The sequence below is a fragment of the Mustela putorius genome, unplaced genomic scaffold, assembly GCF_011764305.1.
Source record: "Mustela putorius furo isolate JIRA1106 unplaced genomic scaffold, ASM1176430v1.1 tig00003834_pilon_pilon_pilon, whole genome shotgun sequence".
NCBI classification, from domain to species: domain Eukaryota; kingdom Metazoa; phylum Chordata; class Mammalia; order Carnivora; family Mustelidae; genus Mustela; species Mustela putorius.
Window position 1 is genome coordinate 7,187,974 of NW_025421987.1, and position 20,565 is coordinate 7,208,538.

The window sequence follows — 20,565 nt, forward strand, 5'->3', positions numbered from 1 at the left end:
AAAACCAGAGAAGCCAAGAAAATAAAGTGCTTCCTGCAGACCATCATGGTCAATCTTGCTGCATATCAAGCAGTAATGGAGTTTGAAATGGTTCATTGGAAAACAAAAGCAGTCTGAATGGAATAGTAGAAGCAAAAGCTGATTGACAGATGTGTGAACCGAGTTGAAAGGCTGAGAATTAGAGGAATTAAGGGAAGCACACACAATGAACTTTCTGAGAAGTATGCCCGGGAAAGGGAGAAGAAAGAGTGGTAAATAAAATATGGTGAATTAAAGATAGATAAGATCAGCGCATATTTGAATGTTTTGGGAGAAAGTCCTTTAAAAAGTAAGATGATCAAAATTCAATAAAAAGGCAAGAAGAATCAAATGGAAACCAAGTATGTCACTCCCTGATTAGAACAAATACATGTTCCTCAACCTGTTCTACAAAAGCGTCCTTGGAGGCCTCTCTTCAGGTTTCTGGCTGATTTTCCACATTCTTCCCTCTGTTCTCTTCCTTGGGCATGCTGAGAATTCTTCCAGGACCTTCAGCTTTAGAACCTCTGCACAAGACAGAGCCTCACAGGAGTTCTCTTCCCCCTGCTTTTCGATGAGCTCAACCTTCTCTGTCCTTCAGATCTTAGGGCCGGAAATAGCCTCTCTGGCCATGCACTGAATTCAAAGCAAACACCGTATCTTTACATCCGGTTCCTTATAAATCAGGCCTGGGCTTCTGTATCCTTAGAGAAACCACCCCTCATCACTCAATGTAAATTAGTAACCTCCCCCATCCACACTCAGTCATGCTGCTAATTGTTAGAGTAGCAGATGTCAGATTTTCTTGCTTCTGTATGTGATTATATGTTTATGGTATGCGACTTCCCTCTGGAATGTAGACCGTATGAAAGCAGGGGTCTCATTTTACTTGTTCAATGCCATAGCCTCAGAATGTGTGATAGTTAAAAAAAGAAAGAAAGAAAGAAAAAGAACTGTGATAGTGCCTGACATACAGTGGGGTGTTCAATAAAAGTTTGTTGATTGGTTGAACGGTGAGTTCAATTTATGAGTCAGTCTTCTTAGAAAACATCTAGAAATTTGGCTATTGTGGACATTGCTGCTATAAACATTCGGGTGCAAATATATGTTTATAAAAAATAAAAAATTAAATAAAAAAAAGAAAACATCTAGAAATTAAAAGGTACATTATTATAAGTTTTAATCAAATTCAGCACAAATACACAGGTAACACATTAGGAGACTCTGGTGAATAACATTATAATTTTGAAAATATTCTAAAGGATTTATTTTTATCTTTTAAAGGGTTCCTTTTTAATTAGATCATCTTAATGATTCTATTGTGTCTTATTATAATGTTTACTTTAACTTTCATCCCTCAGGTATGTACTACCTTAATAGCAAGAGAAGGTTTTTAGGAAATACTTTGCTATTAGAAAGTAGTATGCCTAGGGCACCCGGGTAGCTCAGTTGGTTAAGCATCGCCTTCAGCTCAGCTCATGATCCCAGGGTCCTGCGATCCAGCCCCACATCGGGCTCCCCGCTCAGTGGGGAGCCTGCTTCTCCCTCTCTAGCTCCCCCATGCTTGTGTTCCCTCTCTTGCTATCTCTATCAAATAAATAAATAATATCTTTTAAAATAATAATAAAAGAAAAAAAAAGAAAATAGTCTAGCGTAAAACTTTTACTATGGATAAGCCATTTGGTGGATAAAACATATGTACGAACTCAAGAGTGTATTTACATTCAGCAAAGACTTAACAAGCCAGGTACTATCCTAGATATATGGGATTCAAAAGTGAATAAAACGCAATAGATTGATCTCTATTAACTCAAAGATCTGTGAGTGATTAAAGATACAAAAGTTAATGAGTCTCTGCTTTGAAAAGACTGTAATACAGTTTGAACAAAATAATGAGAGGTCAGTTTGTTTTAACACCTCTGGGCCATGAGCTCTCACTTATATGAATTTAGACATTATACAAAAGCTTTCATTCCTCCTAGGGGCACATCATTAATATGAAATTCAGTTATCCTGGTCTGTAGCACATTTCTCCGTATCAAGTGAGAGTCATTTTCACAAAGAAGGCAGAAGGAGAAGGCAATTTCTGATTTCAGTGTTTCAACGGAGCAATTAAGCATCGGCTGTGATAGGAGGAGGTTGCCATACGAAAGAAGTACAACAAAGAAAATTATCGTGCTCAATGGCTGTGCCATGTCAGCTTATTATTTCTGGAAGGGCCTCAAGGTGAGAAAATGACTCGTCTTGAGTTACAGAGCCTGGGAAACCAAGTAAGTCAGAAAATACTGAAAAGGAATACAGAAGAAAATAATACAAAAATAAATAGCCATAGAAATTTATGACATAGCTGAGTATGACATTTGGAGAAAGAGGGAAAATTTTTGCATATCTAAGAAAATCTCATCACCAGCCTCCCTGGAAGATGAAAATGATTTCAATACTTTCCCATTTATTTAAGGCAAACAGGTCTGGCTTGCTCTGACAAAACGTCACATTTCCTATTTAGGTGCTTTTATGCAGAGACACAACATCAAGTTTATACTGGTTGCTCAAAGTTATTCTTCAAGACCAAGAATCAGTGCTGAAAATAATGATTGGAAATGTTTGTGTGCCCGAGATCCCTTCTCGCAAACATTTCTTTGGGCTTAGTTTCTCTCAAAGGATTGGAGAGCACTATTATCAGTGTATCTCATTCAAACAGTAATGAGGAAGCATGTCATTCACCTTTTGAAAATTACGGTATTTATTCGGATGTCATTTCTCAGCTCTTCAATGAAAAAAATGAGGCAAAACCATAAGAAGAAATAGGTCGGCGTCCAGAGATTTCTGGATGAAAAGTATTCCTCTATGTATTACCTGATATCTAGTCAACAGCACAGGATACAACTATTTTACCAATTAGTATTCAACTTAACACATAAAGTATTAATTTCCACAATATTTTGAAATTGTTAAGAGTAAGCTATCCTAAATTGAGTAAGTCAAAGCAGTGTGAGTACAAATTTGCCAACTTAAGCTAGTGGGAAGTGTTTCTGTATCTTTCAGAGAAATCAGAGTCATTAAGCAGTATTAATTCTTCTATCCATTCTTTTTGCTATAATAAACCAGTGACACTTAGGTACTAAAACATAATATAGAATGCTCTGGATGTTTTGTTTTGTTTTGTTTTGTTTTTTTTCTCAGTGTCTATCTTCTAAAATGCAAAAGGCTAGAATAAAGAAAAGGATTTTATTTGAAAACATTTCGTACTTGAAATAAAATGCTGTTTTATCGGAAATTTCCACAAGGAAAAATGAAAATCTCTGACTTTTGCTTTTTTGCCTCCCTCAGTCTGTTCCCACACTGTCAAGAAGCAACTTTAAACCTCTCGTTCCTTCTTTGTTACCCTGCAAAGACCTTGTTCCTTTCCACTATTTCACATTGAGCATGGGCGACTCATTTTTAGATGGCTCCAGATTCAATCCATTTTGCAGCATGTTGAAGTTAAAAAAAAAAAAAAAAAAAAAAAAGGTAAAGCAACGCCCTGCTTTAGTATGACTGGTCAGTTGTAATATATTTTACAAGTTTGAGACCAAAAAATGGTCTGCTTTCAAATTATTGCTTAAAATTGTCCCAGGCTACAGGCTTTAAGGTCACATTATGAATTTTCCCACATTTATGATCTTGACACATTTTATATTTAATCTTTTGTGAAGAAGAATTTGTCTTTACCTTGAGCTGTGTTTGTGCTAGGCCGTAAAATCAGGCGGTGACCTAATGGAATCAACGGGGACGTTCAAGAGACTACAGAAACGAGTCTGGGCCAAGAAAGCCAGGGCCCCCAGTCTGAAGGAGATGAAACCTGCCTTCGTAAATCTCCGTAAGTAAGCAGTCAGAATGCTGCTAGACATTCTTCGAGAAAGAACTGGGGTAGTGTATAGGAAATGAAGGCCATTTTGATAAGGCCGTAAAATAATCATTAAAAGTTGAGAGGTTTTAAATTACCAACTTATTTGTGAAACAGATATATCCTTACCCTACTTCTGAATTTTCCTTTATATACCTCGTATCTCCTTCCCTTCAAGACCAGACTCTGGGACGGAGTGGGAGAAAGAGATAGTAAGGGTCAGCACCGTCCACTGTCCCCATTCTTTAGCCAAAGGAAATGGTATCTTTCAATTTTGACTTGAGCGTGGCAAAATGGCATGTCATACAACTCAGATGTTCATTTATTTTTTTGTAATTGTGTTATGTTAGTCATCATACAATACATCATTAGTTTGTTTTTGTTTGGTTGGTTTTTTAAAGACTTATTTATTTATTTATTTGACAGAGAAATCACAAGTAGGCAGAGAGGCAGGCGGGGGGGGCGGGGGGAAGCAGACTCCCTGCTGAGCAGAGAGCCCAATGCTGGGCTCAATCCCAGGGCCCTGGGATCATGACATGAGCCGAAGGCAGAGGCTTAACCCACTGAGCCACCCAGGCGCCCTATCATTAGTTTTTGATGTAGTGTTCCATGATTCATTATTTACGTATGACACTCAGTGCTCCATGCAACGTGTGCCCTCCTTAATACCTACCACCAGGTTGTGACAAACACTGTATGCATAAATCTCTTTATAGATTGATATTAGAAAAAAATTAGAATGCCAATAGGATTTCAGCCCATGTCCACTGAGATTTCATTTTCTTATGAAAGGAGAATATTTCATTTACTTCCTTATGATGCTCTCTATACACATTACCTCAAAAAATTTAAAAATATGTAAGAATATAAGCACACCATATTATGTTAATATATATAGGGATTTTTTTAAATTTGTATTTTTCTTAAATATCTTTCAGTATACTATTTGTATGTGATTTTCGGTCATTGTAGTCAAATTGAATTTAATCATTATATACAGTTTCAAAATCTTTGAGGTAAACCTGTCTTTACAAAACAAATCATTTACTATACAAAAGATTACTCTTTAAAGAATTGCAATTGTAGGGGTGCCTGGGTGGCTCAGTGGGTTAAGCCTCTGCCTTCAGCTCAGGTCATGATCTCAGGGTCTTGGGATCAAGTCCCACATCAGGATCTCTACTCAGCGGGGAGCCTTCTTCCCCCTCTCTCTCTGCCTGCTTCTCTGCCAACTTGTGATCTCTCTCTATGTCAAATAAATAAATAAAATCTTTTAAAAAATTTATTTAAAAAAAGTTGCAATTGTAAATTATTTTGTGAAATTAAATGATTTCCTGTTTTATCCTGTGGTGTTCGTTTCTACTATATAAAAGGAAATATAATAGGCATAATTTCTACCTGTGCAAAATCATTTGACTTACTTCTTATTTTTCTTTGTCATTCAGAAGATGAAGATGAAACATTGATTTCCTGTATGAAATTAGCCAGATACCAAGAAAAGAAAATTAGTAACGTTAGCACAAGAGGAAAGGAAGAAATGGAGATTGGATGGGATTCTATTTCTGCATCATGGGCTAGATCCAGCGCTTCAACTGGATGCAATTCAGCAGAAATGTTATCCCCCAACGAAGGTGAAGTTCAGATGTGGAACAGCTGGAAGCCGTTTCCAGAAAACCCTCTCTGGACATGTGTTGATTTCCCAATTGCCCAAATTGGACCCTGGAACAACTGTTTCCGCTGCCCTCACCACCCACAACTGAAGTCTTCTTATACAGATATGGATCTACCACACTCTTGGGTAAGTTTGTAAATGAAAAGAAATGTATTGCCTCATCTGAATGTTTTTACCAGCAGGAAGGAAACAGATAATGAAAATGCTAGTCAGTCAAATTTATCAGTGTCAAAAAAGTTTCTAGAACTAGAGTTGTCTTTCCAAAAAGCAATGCAGCTCTCGTGACTTTTGCTATCATGTTACGTGTGTATCTATGTGTGTGTATGTGTGTGTGTGTGTGTGTGCACCTTGTGTTCAAATAATCTACTGCACAATATTTTTTAGAGAATTTTTTTTTTTTTTTAGTTGAAGGCTGTTCATTCAGATCAAGATGTGGATTGAATTCTGTAAATCATTGCTGAGGTCACCAAGTCTCACTGACCAATAGTAGCTAACTTAAATGAGCATTTTCTATGGGCCTGCCATTCCTCAAAGCACTTTATCATTTTATTTCAATCTCAAAACAACCCTGTAAGGTAGGGAAAGTTATTCTAATACGGATTCCCCCATTTTACAGTTGAGAAAAATGAGGCACAAAAAAGTTAGCAACAGGTTCAATGTCACAGAGCTAACAAAAAGTGGAGCCAAGATCTAGAACCTAGACAGTCATATGCTAAGGATCCTGCTTTTTGCTAATATATTATAGTGTTTCCCATATCCGAAACTAGGCCCTAAAGCCATGACTCGAGAGAAAGAGTATAGACTCCAGAGTTACAAAAAATTGGGTTTGGATTCAAACTCTGCTACTTGTTTGGCTTGGGCAAATTAATTAAAAGCTTTTATCCTAATTTTTTCAATTGTAAAATGGAAATAGTAATATTAAATTCATGAGGTAGTTGAGAAACCAAAACTAGGTAACACGAATATCCTAGGACTTAAGAGTACTTTTTTTTTTCACCTCGATTATAAGTTACTTAAGGCATTTATTTTGTACCTTTATTTCTCTACAGTTCATGGTCATTTGTGCTTGTAGTGACTGCATGGAACAACTTTGTGTTTCTAGGATCCCTACTCTATGCCATTTTGCTCTGAGAATCCATCTCGTACTAGACAGAGGCTGTATTTCATGGTGCATTAGAGCTCTCTGAAGAGGCTTGGAGTCCTTTTCACCTTTTAAGACTTGTATATTAAGTTAGGTCTTTGCAGACTAGAGCTAAAGTAATCTGTGTTCAAAGTACCACATTAAATATTACAGGTGTCTAGTAGCAGACTTGGAACTGATAAAACTGTCCAACATTAGTTATTTTTAGGAAGGTCTGTGCCACTTCCTTAGTCTTCATCTTCTCTTTTGGGGCCACTGGGTTTTGCTGACGTCTTCTTGGAGGACTTTCTTAGAGAGCACCTGGTAATATAATTAGGAACCACTTCTGAAGACTCCCCTTGACAGCTTCAGTGTCAGGATCAAGAATAATGACTAGTTGGCAAGCAGCAAAGCTGTTGTATAAGTATCTAAATTCACATATTTAGAGCTTCTTTCAAGAGTAAATCTGGAATCCTTAATTTGGCAGTTCTGTATTTTAGCACTCTGACCTCAATCTAACCGTTCAGCGCTGTCTATAACTTCTTGTGGATTTCCTGGGCTGGGCTGCTGAACTGAATTATCTGCTTATTCCTAATGACTGTCTTGTACTCTCCTGCCTCTCTGTCTTGGTGTTTATGTATTGGCCTCTGCCTAGCATGTTATTCTTGCTTTTAACCATGACCCTAGCCCTTAAGACTTGGATTACTTTGTTGTCCTTTAGGAAATACTTTCTGGGTCATGCCAGATAGAAGTAATTGCACCTTCCTTTGAGCTTCTAGAGAACTTAAGGGCATTTTCTTTCATTATATATTTATCAAATACATATTGGCATCATTGTAGGCCAGTTTGCAATATTAGCACTGGGGATACAGAGCCAAAGAATACATACACTGCCCCCATCTTCACGTAACTTACCATACTCTACCTTATGGTAGGATGACTTCGGCATTTGTTTATTTGCTATAAGTATTTTATCTTTGTATCCTCCATAGTCCCTAGAATGTGATGGGTCTTAGATTAATATTTGAGTGGCACCTGCTGACTAAATGAATGAAGTTTGAGAAACCAATGGATTTTGTTTCCATAGATCTACATATTTGTGCTTATTTTTCTGTTTTTATTTCAATCCAATTATCCATAAACTCAGTTATTGTGTATGTGTGTCTGTGAATGTGTGTCTAGATTTAATTATATATACATAGTAATGTTTTTCTTTTCTTTTGGTGGTGGTTTTGTCGATTTTAGTACATAACTAAATGATTAAGTAAATGAGTTTTATCTGCAGAAGGTCAAACGTATCTGCAGAATACTCAGAATTTCAGATGATAATGCTCAGCATTTGTGACAGGAAAACCTCACTGGATTTGGAGCGAGAGTTCAAGAACATGCTAGAGTTAAATTAGTTTGGTAAACGTAATGAAACCACTTACACTCAGGGATTTGAGACACAGAATGAAAGAAGTTGGATGAGTGCAAATTATTATTTTTATATTCTACACATATATTCTATAATAATACCAAGTGAAAAATACCCAGTTTCATTTTAGCATAGCTGGTAATTTTTTTTTCTGTAGTAATTGCAGGGTTATTATTTGGGTTATATTTTAACTTTCATTCTACAGAAGGTACTGAAGGCAAACAGTGTTGAGGGAAAAGTTGTGCTTCTGAAATGAGTGTTACTTACCATACATGACAGGTAGTCAGAGGTGACATTTTTGCAATTTTAAAGGGTAAAAGTGTGACCAGATTTTTTTTTTCTTAATGTACCAACATATGCAGATATGCTGGAGCTGAGCCAAAACCCCACATTTCAGAGAAAATGAAACCAATCCACAAAGACACTAGATTCTTCTTGACTTCAGAAATTTAAGCAATAGTAGATTCCAGTGCCTTTGATCCTGTTACCAAAGCAGAGCTTTCAGGTGGCCTGCAACTGACTTGTCTTCCAGAAAGTTCTTATTCACCCTAGTCTGACTCCCTCTTATTCCCACTCAGGCTCATAGTCTCAAAGCTGGTTCTGATAGAACTGGGTTTAATACCAACCAATTCGGACCTTACCAGCCCAGGGAGCTTAGGCAAACTCCTCACCTTCTTTAACTCACTAATTCCAGTTCTGGACATTATTATCAGACCCTGCTCATCCCCTCTCTTCTGAGTGACTCTCTGTGTACTGAAAACACCCATTTGTAAATCAAGGTTATCAGCATCTACCATGTGGGGCTCTTGGGAAGGTGAAAGAAAATGGTGCCAGGACTCAGGTGACAGTAGATGATATTCATGCAAAAACGGAGGAATCAAGAGGCTTGTGCTGGACTTGGAAAGAAGCATCATTTTATTCAGTGGAGATACCATAAACAAACTGAAATCAGACAGGGGAATATATATTATTTGCGAAGGGCTTTTCACAGAAGTCAACAGGAGGACGATGAGACGCACACAGATATTTAATGTGCAGTTTAGTTGTTTGCAAGGTCTGTGGGTTCTGGAGTGTGGGGAAAGATAAGTGATGATGGAACTGATATAAACCGAGAAAGGTAAAGGCCCGATTTGTGAAAGTATACACTCCACGAGAGAAGTGTGAAAGGAAAAACTACTTAGGGATGCAGGGTTTTTTTCCATATCTGAGATGAACGGTTGTGGAGAGGGGGTTTCAGATACATATAAGAAAGGTAATAGTGGAGGTAACCAAAAATAATATGTGAAGCCGAGTGTTTACAATCAGTTTAGGAGGAGAGTGATTGAAGGGTACTTATGACGAAGCTCTGCGTGCTAAGAACTTGAAACATCTTAACAAAAGAGGAAAGTGAATCCAAAGACACTTGGTTGGGAAGAAGGGCAAGAAAGAATAAAATGGGTATGTTGCAAAGGAGACGAGACCGTCCTTTAATAGAATGTTATGATAATAGCAAACATACTTCAAAACCTGGGGCAATTTTTCAGATTTATAGGAAGGACAAACAACTTATTTTTTGTAATATAAAGAGATGGAAGTGATCTTGACATAAAAAGGGGGAGCAAATATATATTTTTTCCCTGTGTATGTCTAAAATATTTTATAAAAAATACACTTAAGAAGTGAGAATAGCAAAAGCTCTTTCAGGAAGAAGGAAAGACAAAGGCCTGAAAGAACAGAACAGAGACCCAAGTGCAGGATAATTCAAATACAATGCGAATAGAAAAGTAATAACGAGAATTGGATACAAATCAAGGAAAAACAAGTGAGGGTTATATACAGAATCTCAAGGTGAGAAAATAAACAGAGCTCTACTTAAAGCATCTTAAAGTACACAAGAAGAGGATGAGAGGAGCGGAGTCCTAAGGTCTTGTTGGAATAGTATGTGAACTTGCCACAACTATGCCAGAAGAGAAAGCATGGATAATGGAACATTTCTACAGGGAACTATTTGTTTCAGTGAGAGGAACAGGATGTAGGCTAAAGGTCATCAAGAAATAAAGGAACAAAATATTTTACAGTTAACCTTTTTTTTTTTTTGAAGATTTTATTTGTTTATTTGACAGACAGAGAATGTAAGTAGGCAGAGAAGCAGGCAGAGAGAGAGAGGGAAGCCAGCTCCCTGTTGAGCAGAGAGCCCGATGCAGGGCTCGATCCCAGGACCCTGTGATCATGACCTATGCCAGAGGCAGAGGCTTAACCCACTGAACTGCCCAGGTGCCCCTAGAGTTAGCATTTCAATTCAAATGGAGAGTAGGGGAAACTAATTATTGACATGGGAAAATGCTCCTGGGACCCCTAGACCCATCACTGAATTGTGTAAGATTTTTTACACTGACCAAGAAAACTACTGATCTGTGGGAAAGAAGGGACCAAAGCAGGATAAGCTGTTTGTGTGCCTCTTCTACCTTCTCTATTCTCCACCTTGGCAATCTCTCCCAGTCTATCTGACCCTGGTCTGCTTCCTTCAATCAGCATGATGTGTCATTACCAGATTAATCTACCAGATTAATGTACTTGACTAATCTACCTGATTAATGATTCCAAAGCTCAAATCTGACGTTACTGCTCCCCTCACAAACCTTTAAATATCTCCCCAACACTGACAGGGTCAAATACAAACTCATTCACCTAATCTGCCCTCTTAACTAGATCCCCACAAGTCTCTTTCACGGATACACTCTGCTGTCAGCAAGGTGGTACCAAACAATGATTTGTCTCCATCCCCATAGTTCTGTTTATACTGTTTCCTCATTTAGTCCCTCCTTTCTTCTCTACCTATTTGATGAATAGTATGGAAGTTTAAAGGTGTAGATGGAGAAGTAAGAATCCATGATGTACACTTTGAAGAAAAAAAAAGTAAAAAGACAATAAGAAAACATATGGTTCAGAAAGAAAAGACATGTTAATTTCATGGATTCCACCACTTCCTTTGTACATTAGTGATGTCAGTCTCCTACCAAAAAGCCTCTGTGGTCCCAAGGAATAAGACATTCTAAGAAGAGTGCTCACAAATCCACCCAGAGGGAGGCAGGCTCTGAACCATCCATGCATGATTTCGCATTGTTCAATGCCCTTGTGTTCAACTGTGAAAGCAAAACCCATTTGTTAGAACGGCTTAAAACTTTTATCTGCTGACGCTGGAATTATGGTAGGATGGAAAATGAACATGGATTCAATGAATAGATCTGGACAACCCATGAAAAGGAAGGCAGAGTAAATGATAATCGAGACTGAGAAAATCAAAAGGAAAAATAGAAAAATGTGATACAAAAATACCAAAAGATAGCTATACTTACTACACGCCACACTGAAACTGATGAACTTGAGAATTGAGATTCTAAAAATAATTTTAAAAGCTTCAATGAACAAGAACGAATAATGAATTATGAATATTTTACATGACAGAATTTTAACTGCAGCCAGGATAATGTTTGGTGGAAAGAGAATTAACATTTACCCAAGAGAAGCGTTTGAAAAATAGGAGATGTTGCAACGGCTTATTGATTCCTTCATTCTTTCATTCATTCACTCATTCACTCCTGAGCAAATTCATGTTAAGTGCCTCCTGAGCTACTTAGTGTATGAGCGTACAAGCTTAGTGTATGTGGGGGGGATGGCCAGCCCACTCTTTCATATTTATAATGAGAGCTTATGGGTTAAGAGGCACGTCAAAAAGGAAGGGAACAAATAATCACAATCCTTGGTATAAAAATTCACTAGGATAGCAAACACACTGCAATACTTACATACATAAAATGATCCTAGAGAAGGTCTTGCAAGACATACATTTCACATTTACATTAAAAAAAAGAGCTTATATTTTTTATGCTCCACAAATAAGTGAAACCACGGAGGACATGGGGAGATGGAGAAGAGAAGTGAGTATGGGGAAATTGGAGGGGGAGATGAACCGTGAGAGACTGTGGACTCTGAAAAACAATCTGAGGGTATTGGAGAGGCGGGGGATGGGAGGTTGGGTGAGTCTGGTGGTGGGTATTACGGAGGGCACGGATTGCATGGAGCACTGGGTGTGGTGCATAAACAATGGATTCTGGTACACAAAAGAAATTTTAAAAATTAAAAATTTTTTAAAAAAGAGCTTGTAGAAGAAATAAATTATGGGAGATTGTAAAGGTACAAGGTATCAAATTAATGGAAATTCTCTAGGTTGAGTTTAAGGAAAGAAAGTTGTCAATGTATATAAAATTATTAAATATTATTTCTAATAAAATTGTAAATAATAAGAATAAATATAAAATGAGAAAATGTAATTGCTCTGAAAGTGTGAAGTATTATTCTCCAAGTCCAGGATAACTAGAGATATTCTTCAGTTAGAATTTTGAGGCAGAATAATGAAGAATGAAAACCAGTCTGATCATTTGATTCGTGGGTGGCTTTTCCCAGTTACACTAACCGCATGCCTATCAATGAGAATAGCAGATCTGTGATCTGCTTCTAAAGCTGTTAGAGAAATGAAGAATCTTTCACCTTCATGAGTTGCCTTAGGGTTTTCTCTTGGTTTTGTTTTTTTTGTTTTGTTATCCTGTGCTTGTTTACTGAAATGCATCAGATTAGGGGGAAAGTTGAATTGGCGCTTCTGACAATAAAACCTTTCTGTGTCATCATGAAATATTTGTCATTTAGAATAGTTCTTTTGATAATGAAATAGGATCCATGATAATCAGTTATAACTACATTTTAGTTTCCACAAGAAAGCTGAAATTTGTTTCACTGGATCCTCAAATGAGAGGACAAAAAACATCAGTCCAATGGGGATCCAGTTATGCTCATTGACCATGGGACACCCAAACCTCCTTCCTCATTAGAACCTACCTCTTGCTTGGTTCAAAAATAAAGAAATCACTAAAGCAGAACATCAACCTTTGGAAGTAGAGAAGCTGAATATTAGAACACTGTATATAATGAGCCTCAGAAAACACTCCAAAGTTTTTCTTTTGTGCCAGAGAAACAAGCTCAGAATTTGAATTTTTGCTAAGCAAACTAAAGACAAAAGTCATACTTGAGTGTATAGTGTGGTATGTTGGAGGCCATGTTAGACATCAGAGGAGCACAGGTTGAAGCCAAGAGCATCACATGGGAATTCAACTGTCACTTACTAGAATCACTGTGGGTCAGGTTGCTTAATCTCCATGGTCTTCTGCCTCCTCATCTTTAGAATGAAGGAGAGCTCTCTATTATTTTTAAGATCTTATTTTATTTTTATGTTCAATGTTTGGGCCTATGCGGACACACTAAGGATGAAGAATTCTATGTACAAAAAGGTCAGTGCATACAGATTTTCTCTCAGCTTTGTCAAACCAGCTCTTTTTTCACTCTTCAGATGACCACTGGTGACCTTATTTCTATCATTTTTTTTTCCCTAAGCTATTTTAGGTGTGGGTTTGTTTTCTTTTCCCTACCCATACTTCCTCTGTCCCAGCTACTTCCTCTCTCTCTCCCTCATGTACTGAATCAGTAACTGTGTATGTGAATGTAAACTTCACTTGAGACTCAGCCAAGTTCTCCTGGCCATTCAAATTTCTTCATGAACCCAAATGTCGACATTTCCATTCTCAGAAGCTAAGAAGGCTTCTGCCATCCACAAAGAACATTTTCAACGTCATTTCAGAGGACTGAATTTTGCTTTGTAAAAGAGGTGGGAGAAGTTGAAGTAAGACTGTAGAGAGGGGAGCAGAAGGGCAGGGGCTGTGGTGCCGGGGTGGCTCAGTCAGTTAAGCATCAGTCTTCAGCTCAGGTCATGATCCTTGGATCCTAGGATGGAGCCTTGCATCAGGCTCACCATTCAGTGGGGAGTCTGCTTCTCCCTCTGCCTCTCCCCCTCCCCCTCCACCAGCAACTTATGCACTCTCTGTCACTCACTCTCTCTCTCTCTCTCAAATAGATAAATAAAATCTTTAAAGGGAGAAAGAAGAACAGGGGCTATGCAGAGTAAAGGAGTGCTGGGTTGGAATGAGATATCCTCTTTTGTCACCACCACTTACCACACACACACACATGCCCTAGGTGCCACCTTGAGTGGTTCATGCCTTTGAGATCTTGTTCTGACCAGACAGGCACGTCCATTTAATGATGGCCATGGTTTCCATGGACTTAGCACTTGACCATGTTTCAGGTGCTTTTATGTATGTGAGCTTTCTGTCTTGATTCATTAAGGTGGTATTATTGCTCCCATTTTTATGATTAAAAATCTGAAGCTCAGGGCGCCTGGGTGGCTCAGTGGGTTAAGCCGCTGCCTTCGGCTCAGGTCATGATCTCAGGGTCCTGGGATCAAATCCAGCATCAGGCTCTCTGCTCAGCGGGGAGCCTGCTTCCTCCTCCCTCTCTCTCTCTGCCTGCCTCTCCATCTACTTGTGATTTCTCTCTGTCAAATAAATAAATAAAATCTTTTAAAAAAAAATCTGAAGCTCAAAGAGGTTAAATAATTCCTGCAATGTAATAGCAGGTGGCAGAGCTGGATTTTTAGGCTGTTATCTGTAAGAGTCCAAAGTTTTCCTGCAAAGATCATGGCTTTGTAAGGTTTGAGACTAGGCTGATCACTTACCTATGCTTTTCTCATTTGTGAAAACGAAGACATTAGTTCCTACCTTGCCGTATAAAATGAAATGATCCGTGTGAAAGTGTCAAATCAAGGTAGGGGCTTAATAGCTTAATAAATAGAGTCCCTGCCTTCAAGGTACAATATAACTTTTCTCATATTTTACTTTATACTAGCTCTGTGAATTAGGCAAAGCATTACTGTCATTTTACACATGAAGTAATTGAGGGACAAGAAGGGTTAAGTGAGTTACCTGAGGTCCCACAGCAGGGGATGGCAAATACGGAACATCAACCTTCTAACTCTTAGTCCAGACTTTCCTTATCAGTAAGTTGTCTTTAAGTTTTTGTTTTTGTTTTTTTTTTTTTTTTCAGCAGAAAAAAATCGAAAGAAAGAAACAGTACAGGGAAGGAATTCTATGTGTGCTGGAGCCAAATAAGCCTGCTCTTGACTTGTAGCTTTATTGCTTACCATGTGACTAAGCCCCTTGATTTCTCTGAGTTTCAGTTTCTCATCTATTAAATAAACAGAATGAAGATTTCTTTGGGGAGTTCTTGTGAGAATTGGATGTAAAGAGTTTCATTGTACTGGATACCCAGTTGGGACTTAATAAAGAAGAACTACTACTTTTAGTGACAAATACTACTATTTAATTATAATGTACAATTATGTGTTTATAGCTATTTATCCTTTGCTCAATGAATACAGTATAATGTCCATGGTATCAGGTATTGCCTGGGCTGTGGGGCCACAAAGATGGCTAAGACACATACTTGGCCTTAGAGTCCCACAGTCGATCATTCTCTGTGATAGCATATGAGATAATGTATTAAATGTACATTACTAGCTTTCACTGATTTTTTAGATATTTTTTTACACCATTTGCCCAATTTTCTCCCTGGAGATAAGAAAGCCAGAAGTGCCTAGTTCAAATGGATCCAGTATGGGTAGGATGAAACTCTACTTTTAGCTTTCCGGGGCTGCCCTAGTGACCTCCACCATGAAGACAAAAAGAAAAGGTGGGAGTGCCTGGGTGGCTCAGTCAGTGAGGCATCTGACTTCGGCTCAGATCGTGATCTCAGGGTCCTTGGGCTCCTCAATCAGCAGGGGGTCTGCTTGTCCCTCTGCCCTCCCCTACCCATTCTCTCTCTCTCTCTCTCTCTAATAAATAATAAAACCTTGAAAAAAAAAGAAAAAGAAGGTGGGCCTGGGGATGTTTGTGCTGTGCTTACCATTGCCCTTTTCTGTCTTCCCAAATTATCACCATTATTAGCAGCATGTTACTTACATAAAATTATTTTAGTTTTAAAGGCCCCTTTCATATATTTATCATAGCCACATCACATATGCATTTCATGATATTTTATTTCAGAGTCAGAATATCACTCTCAGGCATAATTCACCTTTTTAAGACGAGAATGAAAAGTGAAGGAAAAGAAATTCATGCTCCCTCTCCTTCCTAGGAAGTTGTAAAGCAACTGGTTGAATTCACTCGAAAACCCCATATGCATGTTCAGTGTAAGATCCTTCTGCATCTTGGTTCCTTGGTTCCTGTGCTGATAAATGGTTGGGTTAGAAATACAGCCTTATTTCAGCCTACCTTAATGAAGCCTACATCTCATTCATAGAAAGGGATTTTTAGCCAGGGCACAAAATGGATTAAGTTCAAGAACTTATTCATTCTCTGAACATTTGGAATATTTACGTTAAGGAGGATAAAATGTTGGGTGGAAACAGGTCCTATGAACCTCACGAGTCCAGTGAGAGACAAACCGTAGAAATAATCAGACAAACATGAAATGAAAGCTTGGACAAGGGCTGTGAGAGCTCCACGGATCAGTGAAGGCCTATGATAAACAGATTTGCTCTCGTCAAGGAGTCGGGAAAAACTTACAGGGGTAGTGATGGTTGGACTGAAATCTGATAAAAACAGTGGGAGTTAATTAGCCCAAGTTAGCGAGGTTGCGGCATGGGTGAGGAGAGCTGGGAGAGAGCATGGAGACGTGGCACAAGGTAAGTCTGAGGGAGGAGTCAAGCCACTATGGCTTAATTGCTTACCCCAAGTTTTGTCTCCTGTGCCCCAAAAAGCAGCGGGAAACACTACAAGAAGTGTTTTAAACCAAAGGCTTGTTTTTGTTGTTTGTTGGTCCTTCTTTGTTGAAGGTGGGAGATGTGTGCTGAAGCTTGTATTTTGAAAAGATCCTTCTCCATAGTGATGGGACTAGACTGGGGTGGAAATAGGGGCAAGATGATGGTGACGTGAACTGTGACGGTGGAAAGAAGACCTCAATGAAAAGCTCTCGGGCTCGTAGACGTATGTACCCAATGTACACCGTTCTCCAAACGAAAGAAATGTCCCTTTTGAAAGTCACCTTTTGTGATGCAAACTGAAAAGTTTGCCACAGACGACAGCAGAGATGCGACAGAGTGACATGATGACTGTACATTCCAAATCTGTCCTTTAATTTTTAAAACTCAGAAGCTCAGAGCCACCACGGTGACTTAATGGAATCATTACCAATGGATAAGGACATGTCATCCATCTGCTTCCCCTCATTCCACTTGGACATAGGCCATTGTTTCTACAAAGAGTGGCTTGGAGCCATGCAAGGTTTCAAGGGAAATTGGCCTTTCAGGGGGGCATACGAATAGATAATGCATATTGCCACCATAAAATCTCTAATGAATATTAAGGGTGGCTTTCATTTGTGGTGATTGAAAGGAACTCATAAATTCTCTCTCTAGGATGCGGGAATTTTTTCCTCCCTGTGGAGAGATTTAATGGATTTGCGGCATTCTGAATGATTTGGCAAGAAATCAGAGGTACCTGCGCAGTCACCCACAAAGGGCACTTAGCTTCTTGCATGTGATAGTCACCCCCACAAAATATTTTCTGCAAGAACCCAGAGTGATTGATGCAACCCGCCGTAAGTCATGACAAGGTGTCAACTGAAAAACTGGAAAAAGAAGTGGTTAAAGACACCGCAGCTTTAAAAACAAATTTGACTTTTAGAGAAGGGTTATTTCCTTTTAGAAAAAAAAAAAAAAAAAAAAGTTAGACCTGCCACCTGCAAGAAATTTAGATTAGTTGTTTGTGGCAAGGGCCATCATACTTTGAGGCCACTGAGAGCTCCTACTGCTCTCTGTGTGGAGTAGATTAAACTGTTCCCACACAATGATAAATATATTGCAAAGAGCTGTAACAGGAATACAGTAAGTTGTAGCACTTAATGGTACAACTTCCAGTTAAAACAATATTCTTAGGGTTTCTTTGGCCAGTTCCCATTTTATGTGTGCTATTTTTGATAAGTTAATTTTTTACATTTGCAGAATCAATATCTTTCAAAGCTTTATAGGATTGAGGAAGGGAATTAGAGGCACGAGTTCCAGAGAGATTTGCTAGCTGTGTGGCCCTGGGGTAACAGACCCCGTTCTGGAAAAGGTAAAGATAATCTATTAAAAAAAAAAAAAAAGCAGATGAGGATTATGATTAAAAATACCATCAGCTCTAAACGTTCCGTGTGTGTGGAAGGAAAATGGGGGAAATGCCCAAAACATCAAGGACTCCAAAGGCATTCAGATTCTACTATAGAATGTGACAGAAGATCTATTTTTAGAGAAAGTGATTTTTAATCTTTTTAATGCTGGAATTTCAATACTTGAAGTAAAAAGAGTTCTAGGTGATTTTGTTTTGTTGGAATAGTGTATTTCTTTGCGAAATGAATCAAGGATCTTGCTTTCTCATCCCATGAATTAGATGCTCTGAAGGAAGTTAACCCAAATGCCCTGTGTCCTACTTACATGAAGAAATTGTTACTATGATTTAAGACACTGATTCCTTTTTGATGCTGGCTCGCAAAGCTTGGCTCAGTGGGAAAATTTTTCTAAGTGTGGAATTAGTTCTCAATTAGGCTTCCCTTGGGTGGGAAATGTCTTCATTTTTGAAGATTCCGGTTTAGAAGACAAGCCAGATGGTGTAGGCTATAATTTCCTTAGCTGTAAAAAGTAAATGGATAAGACTAGGTAACCACTAAGATCTCTTTCAGGGACAAATATTTATGAATCAACTTTGTGAAGGAATAAATAACTGTTGAAGATTATATTAAGTCATCGTCTTGGGGATGGGACTTAATTCCCATGAACATATTCCTGAACTAAGAACCTTATATTTTAAAAGATAAGACGGTCAAAACCTATTACCCAGTTTTATATAACTGGGTAATGTATAGCTTGGGTGTCTTGTTATTGCTCACTTACTAGAATTCAATGTTATTTGGGTCTGAAAGGCTGATACAGTTTCATTTATGAGAGGGACTTAGGGAGCTCATTCTAGATGAGAATCAGAGGCCTTGGAAAACTGAAGGTTTAAAGGAGAAAAATGATACTGGAAGAAGGAAGCACAGCACATGTGATGATTTCAAGTAAAATGTGTTTCACAATTTTGCTAGAATATTATGTCCTAAAACTGTATTTCTCGATGTGTGGTTCCATGAACCAAGGGCATCAGAATCACCTAAGGCATTTGTTACTAAGGTCTCCCTATGCCAGAATTACTGAATTGGATTTTCTAGGATGGGCATTCTTTGATAAGCTTCACAGGTGATAGTTTTATGCTCACCAAACTTTGAGAATCACCTCTGAGTAGAAGAAAACAATTCATGGTGCCCTGATTTTCCAATTTAATCTTCACCTAACCAAGAGTATTTTTGAGCGATGACAGTTAGATAAAAATAGATATTTAACTTAATTTAATTTAGTAAGAAGACTACCCTGTAAAGTAGATAATTCAGTTTTCCAAAAGAGACAGTAGGGCTCTGAGGATTGAGGAATTTGCCCAAGCTCTGTTCCAGGGCTAGGAGTTCGAAGCCTTTGGAATCCCCTTCCTATAAGATAGTTACATCACTTTAGGGACCTCATGCTCGGAACCCAGCAAAGGAATGCACTGGGCAGCCCTTGGGAACTCTCAGTACTCAAAGCCCATGTAATCATCCTGCTTAAAAATGTACAGAGCCTCTAATGGGTGCACCTGATAAATCCCCAGTAGTAGTTCAGTGCTTTCCAAAGTAACTTGGTGAAAACTCCCATCAGAGAGTGTTGGGGCTTTTGATAAATCATAGAACAGAAAAATCCCCAGATAAAGGATAACAAACCACAAGGCCACTTACCCTGTATCTTCCAGATTTTGTAAAATGCTTTTGAATATAAATAACGCTTTGATTATGATACATTTTTCCTTAGTAACTGTGTAAATGGAATCTGATTTTCTTAATTAGATCATAGTTCTGTTCTTTCAAGCTTAACATCCAAGATGAATTAAAAACCATTTGCCCAATTCATTTTTGCAACTTTCTTAAAATTATGGGTAACTCTTTCTTTCCTATGCTGCCATTTTCCAACTGTCTTTTCTGCCAACTCCTCCTTAGTATGGATGTTATAGTGGGTTACTTCCCTATGGTTCTAGTACTCATGGAACGCTCTCCCAACACTTCTGTATGACCTAACGCCCCGAACACAACACTCTATCCAGTCACTGAGGAGAAAAAGTCATCCCCTGTCAGAGGGTTAAAGAAAATGTCCCAGGACTATGAAACATGCAACCCACTTACTTTAGTATTTCCAGTATAATTTGGTGATGATCTCGAAATCCTATGATGTTTGAGCCAAGGTGATGGGATTGGAAGGGATCTCAAGGTAGTGTGTGCATGTATATCAGAGTGTGTGTTGCTTTGCATCAAATGACATTAGCAAAACTCAAAAAGAAATGTGTGAAAAAGGTTTCATTTGGTTCACCATAGCGAACCCCCATCTGTCTTTATCTTTATTTTAAACCAGTAAATTGTAAGTGGCGTTATACGGTGGT

The 20,565-nt window shown here is 38.4% G+C and overlaps 1 protein-coding gene and 1 long non-coding RNA gene across 3 annotated transcripts in view; one reads left to right on the top strand and one right to left on the bottom strand.

The window, feature by feature from the left end:
• Positions 1-20,565, bottom strand: part of LOC106003573 — a 210,580-nt gene that overhangs the window by 23,046 nt on the left and 166,969 nt on the right. The window lies entirely within an intron of this gene.
• SAMSN1 (SAM domain, SH3 domain and nuclear localization signals 1) overlaps positions 1-20,565 on the top strand; it is a 111,359-nt gene that overhangs the window by 21,794 nt on the left and 69,000 nt on the right. Inside the window, exon 3 of the mRNA XM_045088200.1 lies at positions 5,347-5,699. Within this exon, the coding sequence (XP_044944135.1) occupies positions 5,347-5,699 (353 nt within the window). The remainder of the gene's footprint in view (positions 1-5,346; positions 5,700-20,565) is intronic.